This window comes from Carlito syrichta, unplaced genomic scaffold (assembly GCF_000164805.1).
Source record: "Carlito syrichta isolate Samal-C Ts95f unplaced genomic scaffold, Tarsius_syrichta-2.0.1 Scaffold313410, whole genome shotgun sequence".
Classification (NCBI taxonomy): Eukaryota; Metazoa; Chordata; class Mammalia; order Primates; family Tarsiidae; genus Carlito; species Carlito syrichta.
Genome location: NW_007257506.1, coordinates 335,364 through 359,546, shown reverse-complemented (window position 1 = coordinate 359,546; position 24,183 = coordinate 335,364). Strand labels below are relative to the sequence as shown.

General features: G+C 47.1%; 1 protein-coding gene across 1 annotated transcript in view; it reads left to right on the top strand.

Annotated features, from left to right (window-relative positions):
- The window catches only part of ROBO1 (roundabout guidance receptor 1), a 145,242-nt gene that overhangs the window by 21,349 nt on the left and 99,710 nt on the right, over positions 1–24,183 (top strand). Inside the window, exons 6-8 of the mRNA XM_021718761.1 lie at positions 18,507–18,627; positions 18,963–19,101; positions 21,286–21,413. Coding sequence (XP_021574436.1) covers positions 18,507–18,627; positions 18,963–19,101; positions 21,286–21,413 — 388 coding nt within the window. The remainder of the gene's footprint in view (positions 1–18,506; positions 18,628–18,962; positions 19,102–21,285; positions 21,414–24,183) is intronic.

The window sequence follows — 24,183 nt, the reverse complement described above, 5'->3', positions numbered from 1 at the left end:
TGGTGCTTCCGTCTGCTCTTCCGGCTTCTTCCATCGTGCAGTGTCTGCTGTCTTCCTTCCCCCCTCTCCAAGAGGAAAGCGGCCACCCACTGCAGCCAGTGTCCTAAGCCCCTTCCCCGAGACGTTAATCTGGTGTTCCTGCAAAATAAATGAGGAGCTCTGCGGTGGGGCGGTCACAGGAAGCTGCACTAAGAAACCAGAAATAGATTTCCCTCCTGTTCCTCTTCCACAAGAGTCAGTGCGCATTGTGCATTTCATTTCTTTTTAAGAATACATGTTTTATGCGCTATTTAGGTATAAGATACCAGTCATGGGACTGAAGAAATGAGTTAAAAATAAACTGATGTCTTATCCTTTTGTCCCAATCTTCAGATTGAATAATTAAACACGGAGTATTAGTAGAATAAGATAGAGACTGACTTACAGTGCAGCTTCAGGTCACTACATGTGTGATTTTGTGGAAGACACTCGACCTCTGTAGATTTCATTGTGTCTGTCCACGAAATGAGTCCTCTCATGACACCTGTTAGTTCCCTGGGTCAGTGTGGGGACCTAGTGAGAAAACACACATGGCGTGCCATTGCATATGGTGGCACACTGTGCATGTGAATGTGGATGTCCTGGTGTTGTTAGCTTGCCTGTGTGAACCGTAAAAAACTGGACGCTGATGGATCTGTGCCGTGACGATGCCAGTTTTCTTGAAGAAGCAGGAAGGTCGTATGCAGGCTTGTGGACGGTCCAGCATCATGGCTTCTCTGCCCATGTTTCCAATTCCATGTATCTCTGACTCACAGCTGTGAAAGACTCTAGTTTCTGAGTACCTGGTTTGGGCGAACAGTGTGAGGACAGCATTTAGACAAATGCCAAACTTAAGAAACAGATTTAAGTTCTGTATACACCTTTATTGTGCAGTGCCGCGGCAACTGGACTCTACAGGAATTAGGTCCAATGCCCGGAGGCATCCACCGTGTGCCAGGAAGTGACATTTCTCCCATGCATCCAGAACAGTGCTGGCTGGGTTCTGCCCTCGTGGCATGGAGAGGTTCTGTGGTTCAGAGGCAGAATGCTGACTGGGAAAGGCTGGTTTCTCTTCCCAAGGAACGTCTCCTGAGCCTTCCCAGAGACGTGTAGTTCTGTTTAAATAATAACACACACACTCATTGTGTTTGGGCCCTGAAACTACACGGAAGGCCACGTGTTTCCCGCCTGCCATCCTCAGGCATGCTCAGCACCAGCACCCACCTCAGTTCACGTGGCACCGCTGTCGAGGCAACTCCCGGGAGCGCTGGTTGCTGCTCTGGCTGTTCGTGATTCGCATGCTGGATGTGCCTTGACAAGCGTGGATGCCAAGAGCTGGGCGTAGCCATGTGTCGGTGTTTTTGCACATGCTGTTCCGTCTGTTTGGAATGTTCTGCTCCTGCAGCCCTTAGTCGCACTCATTTTTCAGGCCTCCACTTACGGACGGTTCCTTCAGAGGAGACGTCGGCAAAATCCCGTCCCAGTACCCACACTGGCTTCCTTCTTCCCACTGTCTGTTATCTTTCTTCTCACCAAGTGTTTCCCTAATATTCTATCATAAACCACAGTTTATATGTTGTGTATCTGATATACACGAAGGGCCAGTACTTCTTGGATCTGTCTTATGGTAGAAGCTCAGTCTGTGTTTCTGGAAATACAAATATAAATGCATGAAACATAGGTCAGACATAATGTCTTCTTCTGGATACAGTGACTCACGCCTGTAATCCCAGCACTTTGGGAGGCCGAGGTGGGAGGATCGCTTGCGCCCAGGAGTTCAAGACCAGCCTAGGCAACAGAGCAAGAGCTCATCTCTGCAAAGACATTTAGAAAATTAGCTGGTCTTGGTGGCACTTGCCTGTGGTCCCATCTGCTTGAGAAACTGAGGCAGAAGGATGGCCTGAGCCCAGGAGGTCAAGGCTGTGGAGAGCTGTGATTGTGCCACTGCACTCTATCCCCGACTCAAGGAAAGAAAAGTAAGTCAGTAGTAAAGAGAGAAGGCCGGGTGCAGTGGTTCAAGCCCGTAATCCGAGGTGAGAGGCTTGCCTGAGCCCGGGGGCTTGAGACCAGTCTGGATAACCTGGTGAGACCTTGTCCCTACAGTAGATCTCGAAAAAACATGAGCCGAGCATGGCGTAGTGTGCCCGTAGTCCCAGCTGCTTGGAAGGCTGAGGCGGAGGGATGGCCTGAGCCCAGCAGGTCATCGTGCCACTGCACTCCAGCCTGGGTGGCAGAGTGAGACTCCGACTCAAAAAAAAAAGAAGAATGTTCTAGCACACCTGGGACTGGAACTTTCTAGTTTTCTTCCCATATTCAGTCATATGTTTCCTTCCTTATCCTCCTGTAAGATGGAGAGAGGGCATCGCCCACAGTATTTCTTTTTTCTGAAGCAGGGCGTTATTGGCAGGGCCATAGGCAGTCTTGCCCAAGTTAATCAGGTGGGGACAGATCTTGCCGCGAGCGTGATTCGCAGATGCAGAATCTCGGAGAACTGGCTGGAGAGGCTGTGAACAGGCAAGCCTCTTTGTTTCTAGGAACAAAAGAGAAGCCAAGGAAGTTGATTTGCCCCATGGAGCTGGAGGAGGAGCCAGGCCTCAGCACAATGCTTCCTGTTCTGGAGTTTCCCGTGACAGGCCGAACCCGGTCAGCCCCCCTAAAGCAGCACTGGCATCTGATGACAGCCTGTCTGAACAGAAATCCACTGATAAAGTGTTTCCATTTTGTGAAAATGGATTCGTTTCATATAATGTTTCCAATCGTTTTTCATGTTTTAAATTCAGTATTTCCTATCTTGGCTCTGGTATGTGAAGCGGTATTTCAAACACACAGAGCGGGACAGCTTTCCTGCTGTTTTATCCATCGGGTACAGACCTGGCCATGTGTCGATTTGATTAATTATTCTGCGCATATTGCACGTTATTAAGAACATATCCAAGTTAATCTCAAGTGATGGAATATCTGAGGTTGTCTCACAATCTTGTTCAAAAAGGAAAAATATATGGTAGCAATTAAAACAGTAAGCTAAGCTTAATTTATGACCATCTTGGGAAAGATGTCTTATGTCTGAAGCTCATGTTTTTAAACTATACTCGCAACTAGACCTTGGTCAAGTCCTTTAGTTGTTGCAAGCACTAGAATAAAAATATCTCCTGCCCATTTACTAGGATCATGGGATGAGAATCAAACCGTAGCATGTGAGAGGGTTTGAGGACTATTGGCGACAGCCTCATCACAAGTGTGATGTTAAGAATTCTGTCCTGATGGTTAGTTCACGTCATTCTGCACTGACGTTAATAACCCAGAGAGGCGAGAGACCAGACATACTTAACTTCAGAAATTGAAGCCTTTTCGAGTTACATACTTAGTAGACAAAACACTAAGCCTTGCACAAGGGTCGTACGTCCCACTTTGATCAATTCACAAGTCCAATGAACTCTGTATGTGTGACATGTGTCGCCAGTGGACTCTGCAGTGTCTAATCACATGCCTGTTTTTGTCTGGGTCCTTTGAGACACTTGGTTGTAATTCCTTATGCAGTTCTTGCAAATCCATGTAAAAAGATGCAGGGACCATTAAGAGAGGACCCACGTATTAGACGCACAGATAAAGTAGCAGAGGCCAAAGGTTGCCAGAGGAAATATTTTCTAATTCCACAAATAATCTTTGGTGACTTCAGGACATACCGTTCAGTCCATTTTCCAAATTTCCTTTGAGTAGTGCAGTGACTTCCACATGCGCTTAAGTCCTCATATATGTGAAAAATCAGAACAGCTCTGATACTGTGCAGTGCCAAGATTGTACCCTGTCTTAATTTGGTGCAGGCTGTCCTTTTTCTCTTAAACACCTGAGGTGATGCTAAATTATTTTTTTCCAAATAAGTGTCCTCAAAAATAGCGTTGGATGCCTTCCCGAAAGTCAGTCCCACCCACCCACGTGTTGGTCTCAATCACAGTCATCACACTTGGCAAGGACTGGCTGGCAGACCTGCCCAGGCTGCCCCCACGTGAGATTCCCTGGGCCGAGCCCTGCATGGGATGCATGCTGGGGTGGGAACTGCGGTCTTTCCGTCAGAGCAGACCCTCCGGAAGGCAGAAGGCCTCAGAAACTCGAGTCATCAGCCAGAAATGTTGTACCTCATAATTCAAAGTAATTGTCAATGCAGCACCCCAGTGGAAGTCCTGCGTTGCAACTGCAGAACGAGCACACATGGTCAGATGGCGGAGCCGTGATGGGAACGTCAGAGGCCTGCTGTCCCACGCGGAAAAAAGACGCACACACGTGTTTCCCCTTTTCTTTCTTCCTTTAAATATTCGCTCACCCAAGCAGCTGAGTGTCTTCAGTTTCCAAACACTTTGATATATCTGATCAGGCCATTAAATTTCTTCAAATAGCCAAGGACTGGGGGAATTTTACTACTGTCTGGGAGCACTTTGTTTAATTAGAGGTTAAAGGAGCTTGCCAAATTAAAGGCACAGACTTTGTGGGTCCAAAGCTGGTGTTCTAACCAGCTTGTTTTATTCCAGTGTTCTATTAATCACAGATGAAGCTGTACTCCAAAGATACAGTCTTAAAATGTATCTCAGAGAGCAGCTTATAAATCTGGTCTTCAATTTGGGAAAACACTTAACGATATCAGAATACTTTTTTGGTAAATTCTCTGTTTTTAAAAACTTGACTTTTCTTGATGGCTTATAATCTCTATGATGACGGTGTTTTATTTCTTTCTGTTTACATCAAACAAATGAATTGTAATTTTTTTTAAAAAGTGCATTCAAAAGTGCATGTCATTATACAGGACATTCTTGCCTTAAAACAGGGTCCAAAATGCAGAAATCAAAGAAAAAAATTTTTTTTAAGTCTTTAAGTTTTAAATTATTTCTATGCTGAGCACTTTTAAAGGAGTGGAACTTCCTTTCTGTTATTTGTATTGACTATTATCTGTGTCTGTTTCTCCAACTGGCCACGTTGCCACTCTTATTTCAAGATTCTCTCTTGAAGAACCATCCCCAATTTTTTTTTTTTTGCCAAGGCTGATATCTCCTCTTCTCTGACGCTGATTCTGCAGTTCTTTTTTCTAGAGGCTAACTGCTTCAACCAAATAGCTCTTGGTAACGTCTGACCACTTCAGTTTTTATCTCCTTAAGACCAAAGAATTTGATAAAATGATAAATCATACACTTGTAAGATAATCTGGTATGCATTAGCAAAATTGCTACCAGATGGTCCAGGTTTACTGTTTGAAATCTTACAAATCCAGGTGATCACGGAGCCTTAAAGGCCTCTCACATCAGAAACAGGCTCAAGTTTAAGTCACCTCTGAGAGTTTCATCTTGTATGGGATCAGTTCGAGAGCGGTGGGACCCCGTCTGTATAACACTGATGGAAAACAGTGCGAGTCTGTCTCCTTGAGCGGATAAAGTGCAATTCACTCAGGAATCTGGTATTTCTTACCTCTCTACTTTTTCACACTCACAGTGTCTGTCTTCTGTCTCTGCCATAGACCATGTACGCTCACTGTTGTTGCTCCACGCTCTCTGCTTGTAAGAGGCCACGTCTGTTTCCCCATCTTTATTAGCGAAGCCCTTACATAGTCTGTGTAAACTTGAAACATGCCAGCATAACAGCACGTGTTCTGCAGGGTTGGGCGAGCTTTCCTCTGTGCAGGAACTCATGAGGGCTGTGACCTGACACCACACCTCCTACAGACAAGGCACGCAGACACACATGCATGCTCGTGTCTCCCAGCCACCAGATGGGCGAAGGGGCATCCGCCTGGATGTGCTTAAACGTGCTGCCATGGAGGGAAGGCTCTCAAAGCATCATGCTCAGGGAGGGCCGCGGATGATGCCTTGTCCTCCAGCCATTCAGCCTGGAGTCTATATATGGACAAGACCTCGCTGATTGGTAGCTTGTGGTGTGAGCAGCAAAGAAGGTGTGACCCTATTCCCTCCCAGAGAATGGCCTCGTGGACGCTTCACCTGGCTCTCTTTAGAAGGAGCCCAGGGCACTACTCTTTGGGAGCAAGTTCTTGATGACCTCTGACCCTTAGTCTTCTCATCTCCAAAGCAGGCACATAGGCACACCTTGTGCGAGTGTCATACAAATTAAAGACAGTGCAAGTCACAATGCCGTGCAGGTGATGGTACGCCTCAGTTACCTTTAATTGCGAGAGTAGTAATACATATTGCTGTTTAAGTACATTGGAACTTTTGTTACGTTTGTTCACCGATGCGTTTTGTGTGTGTTTGCAGACAGAGCCGTCAAAGGCATTTTACACGTAGGACATACTTTTTCCCCAGATGTTAGGTTTCTTCAATGGTTAAGTGTTTTGAAACTTCCATGGAAACATCAGAGAATTTAAACCCATTTGTTATTGTTGTATGAAGAGGTCAGAATTTGAATTGGTCTTTTACAGTGCAGTATAAAATAGTGTGCTTTTAACATAAATTCCAAAGTATTGAGCCTTTTTCTAAGAAGACAGTGACTGAATCCTAAGAATTCTCTGCAGGCGATTCTATGTAGGTACTGGGCATTGTAAATGTTAAAAAATAGGACAGAGCTCTTCTACCCTAGAACATATATTCTATGCAGAGGAGAGGTGAGCACTGTCAGGCTGAGCTTTCTCCAGAGCTGACTTTGCTTCTTGATCTTGTCACCGACTGATATGACATCCACCAGGCCCCCTCGCCCTCAGTGCTGGGATTCTAGAGGGGTTTGCATGGAGGCAGCCTCGGGCCGCGAACTCCTAATTTTTCAACTCCAGCAGTACAACTTGGACTTGGACTGGGAACACTCCCGAACACTGGTGTCCCTCGTACTATTGATGCCATCTGCTCTCCAGTTTCTGTGCGGAATGTTGTGTCTTGGCTGTGAACCCAAACCACTTATGACTCAGAAAGAACATTCCAAACGCCCCTCCAGACAGTCTTGAAATACTCCTTAGTCAGGCCATTTTCTCTTGTTTTGTTTTCACAGATAGCTATAGAAATAGAAATGGGCAGGATGCACTGGTTCCTAGTTCTCACTTGTCCATGAGTTAGTTATTAGTCCTCAGGAAAGAGTGAAACTTGCAGGTAATTCTGAAGCTTAACACACCCGCCAGAAAGTTCCCTCAGCCCTAGCTTAAACTTCTCTTCCCCGGATTCCATCTTTTTCCCACATATCTACTTCTTCTTGGGAAGTTCGTAGGTAGACTTTCACTCATTTCAACAGTGTCGTTTTGTGGGAGACGGGAGTCATCTATCTTCGAGCGCATGTTCTTCATGAAAGGAGGCACACAGCTGCCAAATGAGTGAGCGAGATTCTAGCAAGTCTGTGATCGGTGCAAGGGGCTGAAGTGCCAGCCACGGGGTCGTTGGGTCCTTCACCCTGGCTCCACATGCCCTAACTTCTGAGTGATGGGTCGCACTTGTCACTTGCAAACTCTTCTTCCTGTCCTTCGACTCTTTGGGATTACCGTCCCGCAGAGTTCGAATCAGTGTTTACTGCATTTTATCGCAATTTGGGGATGTTTATTTTTCTACAGAATTTTAATCGTATCATGTGCCTTTATTGCTTTGTACATTTGCAAATTAAGCATATGTTTTTGTAAAGTTGGTCACTGTGAGCTTCTGAATTCAAGAAGCCCTTGCACACCCAACCTTGGTTTGACTGTGCCGTGGCTAAGTGCCTTCTTCAGAATATGAGTCGATGTAGATGCAGGAGGAGCAAATGACGTGTGGGCTCTGGAGGAGGCTTGGTCCCTGGAGGCATTTGGTGGGGAGGGAAGTTCCCACCCTGGATGGACCGTAGGGAACCAGTGAAGAACCGTGGGGAGGAGGGATCCACTGCTGAGAAAGTGTTTTCAGCTGGTGTGCTGACGACTCCAAGAGCCGGGAGTTGAAAATGAGCCTTTCTCCCTGCGAATGCCGTGAGCATTTGTCATCTTTATTTCTCGAGCACAGTCATAATTCCTTCATAGATTTTTATTTCAGGCTGTCTTAGCTGTGACTGTATGTAAATTCAGAATCATAGCCAGATGGCTGGACGAGGTGATAAAAAGCAAACCTGGCTTTGTGGGAAAGTGAAAATTGCCCATAAGACTTTGCTTTTACCTTTCCAGCAGCAGGACATTGTTTCACAAGACTGTGAAGGAACTAATACGTTAACTTTAGGAGCTGTAAGCTAAATTAATTTCTTCACATTCATGCTGAGTACTGCCATGTAATCTCCCTAGAATTTTCACAGAGGTGGCGATCAGTCAGCTTTCTTACTTTCAGGAGACAGCTAGCAAAGGCTGCTTTAGCCCACAGCCACGCTCCATAGTATCTCCTAGTAGTCACTTTGGGTTCTGGTCTCAGGGTCTCGGGACCCGGATACACTGGGGCGTCTGTTGAAAGCCTTCACTGTCCATACTCTGTCTCATTGGCACCGGCCGTGGGCTGTTCCGGGGCATTTTATAAATTAGAGGGTCTTTCTTGGCACATGACTGTAGACTGCACACCTCTCTCTGGCCCAAGAGAGCGGGTATCCAAGAGAAAATGCCATCCCCATGTCTTCCTGTTGGCTCCAAGCCACACGTATGCCAGCAAGAGGGTAATGATTTAGGAGGGCTACTCCTTTTTGTTGTTTCTTCTTAAGATTAGGACTTACAACGGGTCATCTGGTGATGTGGCAGGAGGCTGACTGATGCCTTCCTCGGGAGAAGCCTCCTTGCCCTGTGACCTGGCTGTCTGTCTGCAGGCTGGCCCCCGCGTGCCTGCAGGTAGCAACGCGGTGCTTCCTGTTAGAGCCCACAATCAGGATCACAGTGTGTCCTGCGCTCTGGGTTGCTGTGAGGAGGGAGTGAGCAGTTGAGAGGAAAGATGGCAGAGTGGAGACATGCATGCTGACCCAACTCGTGGCTCCTTGCCCGAGTCCCAGCTGGCACACAGCATGCTGGGCAGAGCTCCATGCTCTGGCTGGGACAGCAGTCCCTTGTCGCTCCTCTGAGGTGACTGGGTGCATACCTGCCAGTTTTCGAATGGCACTGTAAAGGCGCCAGCAAATTGATGACACGGGCTTGCCCTCTGGTCACATGCGGGATACCCGAAGGATGCCCACAGAGAGACTCATGGCCAGCACGAACGGTGACTTGCCTGACGCGGCTTGTCGTCTAGTCAATCTGAAATAAAACTTGGACTTTGAGACTCACACATGAAATCATTTTGTCATGAGTACATATAATGTAAATATTCGTTGTTTTGTGTGACAAGGTTGGTACAGATAAATGGAATATATAAAAATTAATTATTTGATATTTGCTCTTATGCTTTTGATGGTGACTAGAGTCGTGGATAGAAGTAGTTTTTTTATCAATGATTTTTATTTTTCTTGGATTCGGGGTCTCAGTGGTCCAGGCTGGAGTGCAGTGGCATGATCATAGCTCACTGCAGCCTCGATCTCTTGGACTCAGACGATCCTTCCACTTCAGCCTCCTGAGTAGCTGGAACTACAGGTGTGTGCCACCATGCCTGGCTAATTTTTATATTTTTTGTAGAGACGAGGTCTTGCTATGTTGCCCAGGCTGGTCTCAAACTCCTGGCCTCATGCTATCCTGCCACCTTGGCCTCTCAAATGCAAGGATTACAGGTGTGAGCCACTGTGCCTAGCCTTATCATGAGTGATTGTTGGTGGAAATTTATCAAAAATTTAACTTTTTATCTGATACCTATCTACACTAAAAGTTAGGTATTGGCTGGGTGCAGTGGCTCAAGCTTGTAATCCCAGCACTTTGGGGGGCTGAGGCGAGAGGATTGCTTGAGTCCAAGGGTTCGAGACCAGCCTGGGCAACTTGGTAAGACCTCGTCTCTGTAATATATCAAAGAATTAGCCGGGCATGGTAGCGCATGCCTGTAGTTCCAGCTACTTGGAAGGCCGAGGCAGAAGGATCATCTGAGTCCAGAGGGTTGACTCTGGGGTGGTCGTGAACAAGTAAGTGCGCCTCTGCACTCCAGCCTGGGCGATAGACTCTGACTCAAAAAAAAAAAAAAATTTAGGTCTTAAAGATAGAAACAAAATGATTAATGTGTATGTTCAGAAATATAAAGGACTTGCATGCAATCTTAAACCATAATTAGTAAAAGCATGCAATAATTTAATAGCAGACACTGCTTACCTGAGAATGAGTGAGGAGTGTTACCTAGTGAGAAACACTGCCTTTTCCTTAACATTGTGTAAGATGTGAGTCACGTGAATTACTTCCCAGCTATCATTTTTCAGGTGATGGTGAGATCTTTTGGCTTGCTTGTGTAGTCCTGTGTCACGGATCATATCATTGTGCTGCCATCAGTATTTTTGCTTCAGTTCGCATGCAGTAAGACGCGATTGATGAGGAAGGTAGGGAGGCGTGCATTAGGCCGTTATCTTTATAGCCAACTTGGAAAGCAGGGCTGCAATTCTGCCTCCTCCTGCCTCCACTTCTGCACAGACCAGGCGTCTTCTCTGGTTTGCTCTTGTCGACTTGATGGCAGCTGTCACCATTGTGACTCCTCTTTGTATGATCCCGGGGAACGGTGCCCTTAGGGACCAACCAGAACTGTCTTGCCTCTGATGTCAGCAGGGAGCATGTCTGGGCTGGGAGCTGGGTCACCTGCATCCCGCTGCCGAGAAGCCACCAATGCTCTTCTGCAGGTCCCAGCTGCCAGCTCTGCATCCCACAGGTCAGGGTGCGGGCGGGGTCGCCAGCGCTGCCAGAAGCAGACATTCTTCCAGGGATCGTCAGCACGAGGCGTTAAGGGCCACACATAGACCACAGCGCGGAGCCTCTCCTGCCTTCAGTTTGCAAAGCAATGCAGAATTAGGAAATAATAGCATGAAAATTCATCATAGCCCCGCAAGTCCGTGGTAAAGAATCACTTCTTTTCAGCAAACATAATTTGTAAACCCAGGAAATGTCACTCTTCATGGTAATCCCACCGATCAAGCCCTTTCTGCCGAACATGAGGATTTTCAAGCCTTTAATCTTTTAGAAAATGGTAAAAATTAAGTACTGTGCAATTCCTCATTGGCACAGTGATGACTATGTGTGTCATATCTGCATTATTTGAAGCATATTTCCTGTAGCGTTCTAAATCCGTATTCTATTAATCATTGTTTTGAGGTACTTTTAAATAGTATTTCTAGTCAGGAGCACAGATTTCAAATGTAAAATATATGAAAGAAAATGAGATAAATTATATGACAGTTTGGCGGTTAGCAATTTGAAATCATCTTTGAAGCCCTTAATATAATTAGTGGTTTCGTTTTTGGTCTGCTGCATTCAAGTCATATTAGGTTCATGTAATTAAAAGCAGGAAAGAGTTTGTGTAGCCCAACTGCTCAGCTGGGCCCAGTCTGTTGGGTATGTCAACCCAGAGGTGTGTGGATAACATTGTGGGGTGACATCTGAGAAGAAATTCCCGTGTAACAGATAATGCAAGTCATCTGACTGTCGCATGGTGATGTCCCAAGGAATGCACTTTGAGTGCGTCTCTAGTTCTGATTTGGAGCACTGATTGCAGGGTAAGCTGTAAACACCATAGAACACCAGACAGAGAAGCTTACAGGATGGCTTTCTTCAAGGAAGCGTGTTTCTATGTGTGCATGTATTCTGGAAATAAGAATACTGATGCTGGCCAGACACGGTAGCTCACGCCTGCCTGTAATCCCAGCACTTTGGGAGACCAAGGCGGGAGGATTGCTTGAGCCCAAGAGCTTGAGAGCAGCCTGGGCAACATAGCGAGGCCTTGCCCTCTACACAAAATCAAAAACAGCCAGGCATGGTGGCACACACCTATCGCCCCAGCCACTCAGGAGGCTGAGGCAGAAGGATCACCTGAGCTCAGGAGGTTGAGGCTGAGGTAGCTGTGATCTTGCCACTGCACTTCAGCCCGGGCAACCGAGTGAGGCCCTGGCTCGAAAGAAGGCAGGCAGGCAGGCAGGCAGACAGGCTAGCTGATGGTCGTTTTTTCATGCTAACCGGAATTAAAGGGGCTCACTTCACTTTTGCTGGGAAAGCTATATCTTATACCTGATTTTTCTGCATTTTACTCAGTAAACAATTTGGTCAAGGAGATGAAGGCAGGGTTTCCTGCTGTTTCAGAGGATTCTCCACATGCTGGGAGAAGACATCATTTCCCCTCAGGAAAATAACCAGGTCTAGTTGTTTATAGGAAAATTCTTGGCATATAAAAATGCATATATTGAACGCATTGAGCATTTATATATCTCAGTGTCTCTAAGACTTTTTTTTCCCCCACCTGGGACTCTTCCAAAGGAAAACGCAAAGTTTACTGATACTTGAGTTTTCACCATTCTTTACCATCTCCCTCTTCCTTCCCGCAGAGGGGCGGGACCACTGGGGCTTGCTGTGTTTTGCTTCCCTGAGCATGTATGTGGCGGCCTTCCTGTGAACACTGTCTAGATCTTATGGAAATGCGGGTCCACTGTGGTGACCATGAGGCCTGGGGAGGGGGGTGGCAAGGAGGAAGTGGGCCTGCCTGAATTTTAGACACAGGCTGGGTGCCCCAGGTCTTCTGAACGGTGAACGCCTTCTGCTTCTACCACCCGGAACGCATTCACTGAGGCTGCAGTTCATCGTCCAAGCCGTGTCTGTTCACTTGACAAACTAGTTTTAGATGGGTTTGGGCTGTGACTGTCAGATTCAGCTGCAGGAAGAGACCTGCCAAGAAATAGTTTAGCTTGTTTTAAATAGTGCTGTTTCACATCGGTGGGGTTTTGTATATGTTAGACACATTTTTTCTTTTCTGTGTAGACAGAGGAAGTGTCTCCTTTTGATTTGCAAAGGGCCACCACAGCTTAGACTGTAGAAAGTCACCCTAAACTTACAATCAGATTTTTTACATGACTCTACATAAAATGGTGACGGTTGACAGGTGCTTCTTGAAAGCTGGTCTGTTCTATCTGATCAGGGTCAGAGGACTGTGTTTTCTCTGCTCTTTTTTTACTGAAAGGAGCCAGCCACCGTGCATTCCATATTTGTGACTATGGAGGGTAGAATAATGGCTTCTAGGTAACTCCATTGCGATTCTGCAGTGGCATAATGCCAAAATCAATTCGAATTTATGGAAATTGAAGACTGTCATTTTTCTTCTAATTATGTTTGCTCTGCTTTATTATTTGTTCTTTCTCTTTGATCCATCTCTGTCTCTGTCTTCTGTGAGGGAACAGTCTACTCCCAGGCTAGGCGAAGCTTGCTCGGGTCCCTTTAAGTCGTAACATCTGCTCTGGGATTCTTGGCCATTATCGCCAGTGAGTGTGGACCGGAAAGTTGTATTTTACAGGGAAATTGCCTTATTCATGGGGTGACTTATGGGGGAATACTTAAACCGACCTCGGAAGTATCAACAGTTGCTTTCCAAATAGAATAGATATTTCTTGTATTATCTAATTTTATGTCCCCCTTCTTTATGCCGTTTAAATTTAGCATGTATCGTTAGTGCAGAGCTGAGTCTTTAGAGCAGTTTCTCAGCCTCAGCACTGCTGGCTTTCTGAGTAGGTCACTCTCGTGTGTGTCCTTGGCCTCTATCCTTCAGATCCCACCCCCCAAGTTCTGACAAGCAGGTATGTCTTCAGATATCCCAAGTATCTCCTGGGAGAGGAAGGGGGCAGCCCCTGGGGCGAAATCCCTGTTTTGAAGGGAATCAGACTAACATACGAGACCTCAGAATTACTTGCTTTGAGTCTCTGCTGTGTTGATGCAAATTTACGTTCTCCTGACAAAACCGATAGCAGTTGCTCTAGTCATTACAGTCATGCATCGCTTAACCACGGGATGCGTCCTGAAGAAGGGGTCATTAGGTGACCAAGTCCTCTGAACACCAGAGTGTTGCTCAACAAACTCGCTGGGCTAGCCTACGAAACGCCTAGGCTGATGGTCTAGCCTGTTGCTCCTAGGTGCCTAGCTGCACAGTGTGTGACCCTGTAGAATATTGGAGGCACCTGTAACACAGTGGTGAGTGTTCACGTCTCTGGACACAGGCAAGGCATTGCCCTGGGCGTAGACCTAACCACGGGCATAACATCACTGGCGACAGGCGTTTCCAGCTTCGTCGTGACCCTAGCTACCTCCATCATGTATGAGATCTGTCTTTGACCGAAACACCGTTATGCAGTGCGTGAGTGTAATTTTAGTAAAAGGTTCTGAGTTTAGCCTGACAAAGGAAGGCTGTTTCTGTTGAGATAAGTATCTATTGAATCATTAAGTCATACGTGTAATATGTAATTGTAGTAATACTGTGCAGGTGTTTTTCTAAGTACTAGATGTGGTGTGTCTCAGGTAATGTTTATGTCGTCCTTAGAGTTACGTGTTAATAGGATTCCCATTCTACAGATGAAAAAACAGGTACAGAAGAGAGAATATCTTGTCTAAAGCCACACATGTATGGCAAGAGCGGTTCTGACTCCAGTGCACATGCTCACTGTGCACTCCCATGTATATGAATCTGAAACATTATCTGGGATGTAGAAATCTTTTAAAAAATTTAGAAAAAATGTTTGCAAGCATTTTCATTTTGAGTTTGAGTCTCACCTAGATAGTGTTGGTAAACAGTACCTTGAGTGGAAAAGCAGAGGTGCAATTTTGTTGAATTTATTTAGTCATTCAGGATTAATATTCTTGCTGTTGTTACAAGGAAAAATGGGTTTTTCTCATTAAAAATATATTTTGTAAGTTTAATATTTCATTCAGATCTCAAATGGTTTTAATTTTTTGCATTGATATAGAAATTATATATGCATGAACAGCTGTGATAAATACATGCTTTCAGTCATATTATGATACTAATGAAAACAGCTTTTTAAGATGCTTGATTTGTCAAAAAACATTCATTGCAGAGAAATTTGTCAAGTAGTACATATCATTATTAGTGTTGGTTTACTTGGAAAGAGTAGAGTAAATATTTGTGAAGTGCCTGGTGGGTTACTTCTTAGTTATGCAGTAGATGTGATTAAGTCATAGAAGATGGCTGTAACATAAATTTGTGTTAGAAAGAAGCACTTTTTTTATTTATATTCAATACCAAATCATAGCCATGTGCTTCCAAAGCATATGTCTCCTGGTAGGTCGAGTTTTAAAGTTTTTCCGGATTGAGCCACATGTAGTACACAGGGGAGCTAATGGGATAGGGTATGGTATGTGCTTTAGGATTTTCCAGGACTTAATAGTGCTTTGAATTTAGGTTTGCCTCAGGTGTTGTTTCCTCCTGTTATTCTCCCAGAAAGACGTTTCTTCCCACATCTGGGAATCTCCTGGCAGTCAGTCTTCTCAAAACTCCTGGTACCTAACCTCGTCCCCCATTTGTGTGGATCCTTTCAAAATCCAAGAGCACTGACTGGACTGGAGCAGATCATGTTAATTAGTGCCTCTTGTGTGCAAAAGCAAGTTGGCTTGACACTCCACATTCCCAAGTATTTAAGATTTGCAAAAGTAGATCGGAACTGTATCATACAAGGCTGTAGAAGTAGATCTGTTCTCCTGGAAACGAGTGGTGCCATCCCTTGACTCACATTTTTGTATTTGTTTGAATGTGCTTTTCAGAGATCTCCTTAAAGCCTTACGTTTTATTGAAGATAAAACAGAGTGACTTATTTGCGTGTAGGGCAGAAAGAATGTTAACAGCATTTGCTTGTTTCTTCCTGTTCTGATGAAACTTTTACATACTATTAGATATTCAGAAACGAACTGGCCTCCTCGGCACGCAAAGACTTCCAAGCTGGGGTCTGTGGGTCCGAGGAGGCGCGAGTGTGGTTTCAGGTCGTAGAACCAGGAGCCGCCAGAACCACATCTCAACCCCCTGGCCTCCACTTCAGAGGCTGGTTTCTCACCTTCCTTCCTGCTCTGGTGATGCTGACTCCTTGGGACTTTGGGGAATTCTCATGTGAGGGTTTCAAAACCAGTACCTGACGAAGCCCACAGCAACGCGGCCTAGGAGGCTTTTGGTTTGAGAGCACGCAAACTGTCCTGGACCCGAAGAACCCAAGTTGATAAGCTTGCGTTTGTGAAGCAGTGATTATGATAGTGGGTGTGGGCTTGCATTCAGAGTCGTTCACACAGCTCAGACGGCCGAAGGCGCAGCGCACGTCTTCGCCAAAATCGTCACCTGCCCCAGCTCGTCATGTGGCGCTGTGCAAGTCATTTTCCTCCACAGCGTGGGACTCCTGACGAGGCTTGGGATGAGGCGGTCTCGAGGGTTGGTGGCTCCTCTGCCATGCTGTTCACACTTGAGGGGAAATGACACCTGAAGCGTGACTAAAACCCAAGAAGGGGTTTGGAGGAGGGGGCACGCTTTCCTAGAGCGCCACTCCCCTCCATGGACAGTGGGGTGATTGCAGCACCTTCCCCAACACTTTCCCAGCGGGGCTGGAGGTGAGCGACGTAAGGCTACGTGTGCACGCAAGGCCCTTTCCGAATCGCGAGGCGGGCAGCGCGGGGAGCCAGAGGCCTGGGGCTGGGTCGACACTTCCTTGCAGACTCCTGCTTTGAGAGCTAAGGAGACAGGGGCACACAGGGGCAAGATGTGTCCAAAAGGTTGCTGATGGCAGCAGGGCTTGCGAGAGGAAGAATGAAGTGTCTAAAATACCTGTCAGTCACCTCTGACGTATCAAGAGGGGTGGTTGGCAAAATACATAAATCCAGGCGTTGGGATTCTGTGTGGCCATTGAAGGGCACCGCGGGTCTAAGGTGTCTCTCGTGTTTAACATGGAAGATGCGTTATGTAACTGAAGTGCCGGTTACAGGAGAGCATGTGTCCTCTGTCCTGTGGGAACAGAGTGTCAGTGTGTGCTCGTGCTCAGATGTGTGTATGTATGGAAAGCATTTCTTTGCTGCATGTATGCACATATGTGTATATGTGCCAGACCTCAGAGAAGAATTTGTCCAAGGTAGTGACAGTCATTACTTTGGGGATTGTGTGTGTGTGTGACCTTTATTTTCTTCTTTGTAATTTTCTATTTGGAAATTTAAGTATGTATGAAAACAACCAAACTGTTATCAGTACATCTTGTAGCTGACACACCTTTATAGGAATGTTTAAATTGGGTGGCAGACATGCTTTTGTCTATAAGAGTACTAGTTTGCATTCAAAAGCAATCCTTTGCATGGCCACTACATGGAGGCATTATTCTAGGCATTTGTTCTCGATTCATGAATAGTGCAGAGAGCAGTCCTGGAGGGCTCAGAGTGGTGTCTGGAGCGGCAAGATCATTTGCTTCTATAACTACTCAATTATCAAGCTCAACCCACGGGAATTTCACTCTCTTGACAGTTGACTTGTTTTAATACATAGAGATTGGTCCAGAATGTCTAGTTTGGGTGTTCGGATGAAAAGAAAGCAATTTAAGCCTCCAAAACAGTGTGATCCTACCTGTACGAAGTAGGAGTGTCAATGGACTCTATCATGTATGATGAGAAAAAGTTTGGTTTCCTTCCTTCCTTCCTTCTCTCTCCTTCTCTCTTTCTCTCCTTTCATCCACTTCCCTCCCTCCCCCCTTCCTTCTTTTTTTCCTTCTTTCTTCCTCCCTTCCTCTCTCCCTTCCTCTGTTCCATTTGTCTGTCTTTCTCCTTTGTCTAACTGATACTCAACACAAATAACTGTGAGGTGAAAACCTCCACGAATAAGCATTCTGGAGGCTTTCTTTGACAAAACCTTTCTAAATCAGGACATTATAGATATTCATGTATAACTGAGCTCAGTACTCAACCCAAACCACATTAAGTTAGCAGAGATAGTTGTTTCCACATTCTAATCTCAGTTCATATTTAGCATTGGTCACTTCTTGTGTGTCTGCTTATATTTGAAATTCGTTTTATTGAGTTAGTTGTGTGTTCAAGAGTGCACCTGAATGTGACTTTCTAGATGAATTCTCGGGACCTGTCCAGTCTTCTAAGTTCCCAAGAAACTGCTTGGGCAGCAGCAACATCTGTTTTCTAGGAAATGACATGTTTACCGTGTTCTGGCAGTTAAGATAGATTCCTTTGAAGCAACTCTGGCAAATTAAACAAGTAGAGAAATTTTTATTTTCACATCTTATAATGCTGGAATACATTCTCTTGAACTCACTTATAACTAATGTGTGCTTCTATATTAATTATTGTCATATGTATCAAGAATTTCCTTTTTCGCTCATGCTAACCAAATTATGCGTGCAATTTTTTTGTGGTTTTCACTTAACTAAATAATATGAAAGAACTTGGCTGATTTGGAAGCGCACATTTCGAGTTATACAGAATATGTGGCTTTACAAGAGAGGTAAGCCAGGAGAAACATCATTGTGCCTCTTTTGTTTGTACCTTTGGACTTGATTCTGCCTATGGTTATTACCTAAAAATGCAGCCAGCATCACACACCGGTTTTTGACAGGACTTGGCTTAGACGTACACACCTTGCCAGTGGCTTCTGCCTCTGAGGACCTCTGGTGTTAGATTAGTGGAGGCAGCGTTAACGGTGTTTGTGTGCAACTTTCTTTTCAAGATCCGCGGCGGGAAGCTCATGGTCACGTACACCCGCAAGAGCGACGCTGGCAAGTACGTGTGCGTGGGCACCAACATGGTTGGCGAGCGCGAGAGCGAGGTTGCGGAGCTGACCGTCCTGGGTAAGTGGGGCTGTGCGCCGCCCACCGGGGGCGCGCTTCACGGCCTCGTACAAAGACGCGAGAGACGTGGCCTTGTGCCGGGTGTCGGTGGCCTTCGGCCAAGGGAGAAAGAAGGATCGGAGAGCCAGGGTTGGGGGACGGGAAGAGAGAAGGCATTCCGAGGCAGCCCGGGACACGGGACGGGGTGTGGGAAGCCCAGGGAGAAGTTTCCCAAAGCAGGGTGCCGTGTAGAGTGACTCTCTCCATCCCATGTTCCTTTCTGTTCCTGCTGGGTCTCCGGTGTTCCTCAGCTCAGCACTTTTGCATCTTGTCTTGAGATGGCTTCCTCCTTTCAGAGCGACCATCGTTTGTGAAGAGGCCGAGTAACCTGGCAGTCACCGTGGAGGACAGTGCAGAGTTCAAATGCGAGGCCCGCGGTGACCCTGTGCCCACCGTGCGGTGGAGGAAGGATGACGGGGAGCTGCCCAAGTCCAGGTACCACCGTCTCTGCCCTGTGGCACCTCCCGGGGGCCCCTCTCCACACGGTCGCCAGAGCATCCCCGTGGGACGCCCCGTGGGCCGGATCAGCGCTGGAGCACCTCGGTCAGGGCTGCTGGTGCCCTGGGGTCTCCGTGGCTCCAGCCTGCACGGGGGCCCTTGCCAGCGGGGCTTTACCTCGCGGGGCTTGCTCTGTTCTACAGGATCTCGGGTAGCGCCAACTTTTGGGGGCCGAAGGAGCTAGGAGGGGAAGAAAGGCAGGACACACAGGACGCACGCCCGAGCCGGCCAGGGCCAGGCTCCCCTGCCTTCGCAGAGCAGCCCGGGAGGGGTGGGAGATTCGGGCTGCCTTGAGACCCGTCAAGCCCTCAGAGCAGCCGGGAGCGGACCTCCAGGGACGAACGGCACCCCGGCCTGAGGCCTCCCGTGGCTGTCCTTGCCAGGATGGCCACTTGCCAGCCACACATGTTGAGCTCCTTCTCAGTGTCGGGGTGGCAGCAGTGGCTGAGACATGGTTTCTGCTCACGGGAGGCATAGAGACAGACATCGTCACGCCCTTGGGCGCATAGAGGCAGGCCCATGCCAGCCCTGGGGAAGGGCAGCGGGAGAGAGTTCTCAAGGGATGTCGCACACGGCAGTGCCTTGGAAGCAAGGAAGAAGAGCAGCCCGGAAAAGTGGCACCTCTGTGCGGACTCCGTTGGGGAAAGGGCATCGTGTGTGTGAGTGGTCGCCAGGCTAGCATGGCCAGGGTGCGGGTTGGACGTGAGGGGTCAGGCCGGAAGTCCTGGGACTGAGTGGCTGGCAGCTTTGTGTCACGAGGGGTTTCCGATCACGTCATTTGCACTGGAGGAGCCGGGAGTGCCGAGCGAGAACAGGTGGCGCCTTAGAAGAAACGATGGGTGACGCGTGCTTCTGGGGAGAAGCCCGTGGCGGGGATGCTGCTTCTGTGGTTGTCCAGACCGGAGAGGTGAACTGCCTGAGCTGGGGGGGAGGCGGAGACGGGACCCCGCGCTGCCCAGAAACTCTTGAGCCTGAAGCGACAGGTCGCCGGCTTGTGGGGTGTTGGGAGCAGGCGCAGCAGCAGGGTGGGCAGTGCAGGGACAGCGGCTGGTGAGCGCTGGGGGAAGACAAGGACGTCGTCTAGCGCATTCGACGCGAGGGACCCGTGGAAGGTGTGTCTGTGGCTCAGCAGGGCATCTGGCCTTGGATCTCAGATGGCACAGAGGCTGGAAATGCCTGTGTGACCCGTCAGTGTGCAGACGACGGCTGATGCCTCGGCTCGGGGAGGAAGAGGGTTTCGTGGGGGAAGAGGGTTCAGGGAAGCCCGACGGGCGAGGGGAGGCAGGTGGACTCCGAATGCACCTGGGCCCACTCGCCAGCCCTGCCACTCAGCCAGCTGAGGCCCGAGGCCATGACCTTCCCCGGCTCAGGTACCTCCCCTGCAGAATGGAGGTAAGCATGATACTCCCCACACTTGTTACAAGAGCTGGAAAGGGAAAATGTGCAGCGCATGTGATGTGTAAGGAGTTGAGACACACATGAGGATTCTTACTATTTAAGAATTGAACTAAGCCGGGCTCGGTGGCTCAGCCTGTAATCCCATGCTTTGGGAGGCTGAGGTAAGTGAATTGCCTGAGCCCGCCGGTTCGAGACCTGTGTGGGCAACTTAGCGAGACCTCATCTCCACAATAAATCAAAAAAATGGGCCGGGTGTGGTAGCACACGCCTGTAGTTCCAGCTACTTGGAAGGCTGAGGCGGAAGGATCGCCGGAGCCCAGCAGGTCGAGGCTGCGGTGGCCGGGAGCGTGCCACTGCACTCCAGTCTGGGTGACAGAGTGAGATTCCAACTCAAAAAAAAAAGAAAAAGAATTGAACTAGCGATCCGGTCTTTTAATTTTAGTATGAGCTGAGGAAGTACATGAATATGTGCCACATGTTCCCAAAACTGTTCTTTCAGAAAGTGGTGTAATATGTTATCTCACCAAAAATTTGAAAACAAGCCCCTTTCTCTTGCCTGCTGACTTGGGGGAATCCCATATTTCACGCTTTGTTGTAAACGCTTTGTTGTAAATTTTCTGAAGAGAATGTTGTGTGAGACTGACTCCTTGGAGGTGTCATACATAGTGATGGGATCTTTCATAGACGGTCACTTAACTGAGCTTTCTTTCCTTACATCACCAGATATGAAATTCGAGATGATCACACCTTGAAAATCCGGAAGGTGATGGCTGGAGACATGGGATCATACACGTGTGTGGCAGAAAATATGGTCGGGAAGGCAGAGGCGTCTGCTACTTTGACTGTTCAAGGTGGGCACCAGGGGACCTTGGCTGTGGTTGTTTAGTAGTATGAAATGCCACGATCCTACTCGAGGCAAATATTATTTATTAGCTCGCGGTAAGCAGAGGCTTTAAATATTGCCCTAATAATTTATTTCAAACATATTTAGAGAAAGCATGGCGTTTTGCCTGTGGGTTCTCTGTAAGTATTTGCTACCGGAAATCGAATTAAGTTTCCAGAGTTAAGGAGTGTCCTGTCTTGGTCAAGTGGAGAAGGAGGGTGTGCTTCAGAGTCTGGGTCGCTGAGCATGGAGCCGCCTAGTCTTGTGCCCCAATGGTAGCTACTAGCGGCTCCCGTGACAACCTGGGAAACCAATCTTTCATTGCTCTGGAGCACATGCTTTTAAGGGCCTGTAGGATTGGTAACACAAACAGGAGGGCTCTGTTCTCTCTGGTAGCGGCCGTGCAGCCGCCTTCTAGATACATGTGCCGTCCCATGACAGACACTTGTACATGTGGGTGGGAGGAGCGGAGGAGTGCCTTGTGTTTCAATTTGCTGATTGTGATAAGAGACGTGTCATCCGATGCTCCCTGGGCCCGGCAGAGTCGTCTTCTATGCTTTACCGTCTCTGAAAGTTGGAGTCACATTGTAAAGGAAGTGTTGGAGTGGCCACCCTCTCCTTGGTATCCATAATCCAGATGTTTTTCGTTCTCAAAATCTCTTTTTCCTTTATCCATGATGTCATACCGATTATTTCTCACTGTGTCTCATTTGAGAACTCTCTCGTGTTTTTTTTATTTTCCTTTTAAGGAACAAATAGTTTGTTGTAGAATTTAAAGAACATTTTATCAGTGGGGGGAAAAAATCCCTATTTTGACAAGTGTATATATAGTAAACAGAGGCTTTGACCATAAACCACTTAGTTTGTTTTGGGGCTACCTTGAGTAACACTTGATGCTGTCATGTTTCCGAATGCTGTCTCTTTGAAGGCCATTAAGGAAAAAAAAAAAAAGGTGGCTTCTGAGGGAGTGCTTCCACTGTGGGCTTTCAACAAAAGAGCCCTGTGGGTTTTTTACACTAGAAAAAATGATGGAGTATTTTCTTCCTGTCTCTAAAGCCATTATGTCCCACTTTGGGGTTTTTAGCTCAACCTCATAAAAACAAAAGGAATAAAAAAGATCAAGAACAAACATTGAATTCCTAAGGCCAAGACTACATCTCTTTAATCTACGTTAGTCTGGAACTCCAAGCAAGGCTAAAACAGTAAGAAAAGAAAACCTCTTCCCATTTAGAGAAAGCGTAAATCTAAGAGGTGTCCAATCCAAGTTCAAAAGCCCTCCAGAGGAGTGTGCGTCGCCAGGATGAATGCAGGACATGAAAGGTGTGTCTGTCTCCAGGCAGTTGTGACGAGGAGGGTGGCTGCCTTTCGCATCAGTTGTGAGGTGGGTTTTGCTTTGTGTTGTGAAGGACTTTACCGTGGCAGCTGATGCTTGTGTGAAGAATAGTTGTTCTGCTGTGTGTACACTAGATGCCAAAATCAAAATGAGGATTTTTTCCCCCCGCAAGTTTAAGCTGAGTCCCAAAGCGCGTTCAGCCTTTGGTTTTCCATGTGGAATTCTTCTCCCGAAGCCAGGATTCCCATGAAAATTGATTCCAAACGATTGAATCCAGAAACCGCTTGACGAATTTAGAAGTTCTCATTTCAATGGCATTGGGTTTTCTATAAACTTATGAAAGATCTGTGCATAGATGTGAAAGTATTATTTTGCTCCATATTAAAATAGAATATGCCTGTTAACATCACTGTTAAAACATCTTTAACATGTGACAATAATTCATGCAGTATGTTAAAGAAAGTAACGTGATTCCAGCTGCAAAAGATAACAGAAAAAAACATTCAAAGGAAACCCGAGAAGTTGTGTCTTTTTCCTTCTTTTGAGATTGGCTGTAGAAACATACTAGCTACTACAAAGGAAACTCATCAGAAATGAATCCATTTGGTAGCAGGAAACAATTAGAATAAGAGATTCAGCTGAGAGACGGTTTTTACATTTCATTGTCCCAGACCCTGTGCAAATCAGCGGGAGCTGGAAAGTGATCTCCCCACCCCTAGTCCAGGTTCAGTTTGGAGAGTCAGCATCCAGGCAGCACCACTCTGCTGCAGAGGAGGTTATGAGGGAAGTGACCCTGGATAACGGTGGCCGTGTGGTGTTCTCCCTGGGTTCAGACCTCAGGAATTCTGTCTCTGACGAAGGACCCTGACTTAGTGTTTTTTCTGTTCTCCGCTTTCTTCTTGAAATCCCCAATTCTGCTCCTTTGTCGACTTCTTGTATATACATCCTTGAATATTCCTGTCTCGACTCCAGGGTTTTCCTTGGCCTTTCTCCGCATGAGCTCTTCAAGGGCTGAGTACGGTACTGGACACCCATTGGGCCCTTCATCTAATGAGCGCTCGTTAAATTAGATTTATGGGCGTGCATTCCAGACCTCTGCGGGGAGCAGAAACAGCACAGGGACATCTCGGGGTAAGCTCAGGCAGCTTCTGGCGGCCTTGACCCCGGGTTGGGTGTCAGCTGTGGGCTCCATGGGCTGCATGGGAAGAGGGTGTCATCAGTGCTACCCAATGCCTGTGTTTGGGAGGGACAGAACAGTAGCCATCTTACCACCTAGGTGGACCTCGTAGCATCATGTTGTACACCCAAAGTGCAGACACCAAAATGTACTTGATAAAAAAGCAGAGGAAAAGGAGTAGCGTGAAATCCAGGACTGAGAGAGAGCCCGACCGGAAGTGGCTTATGA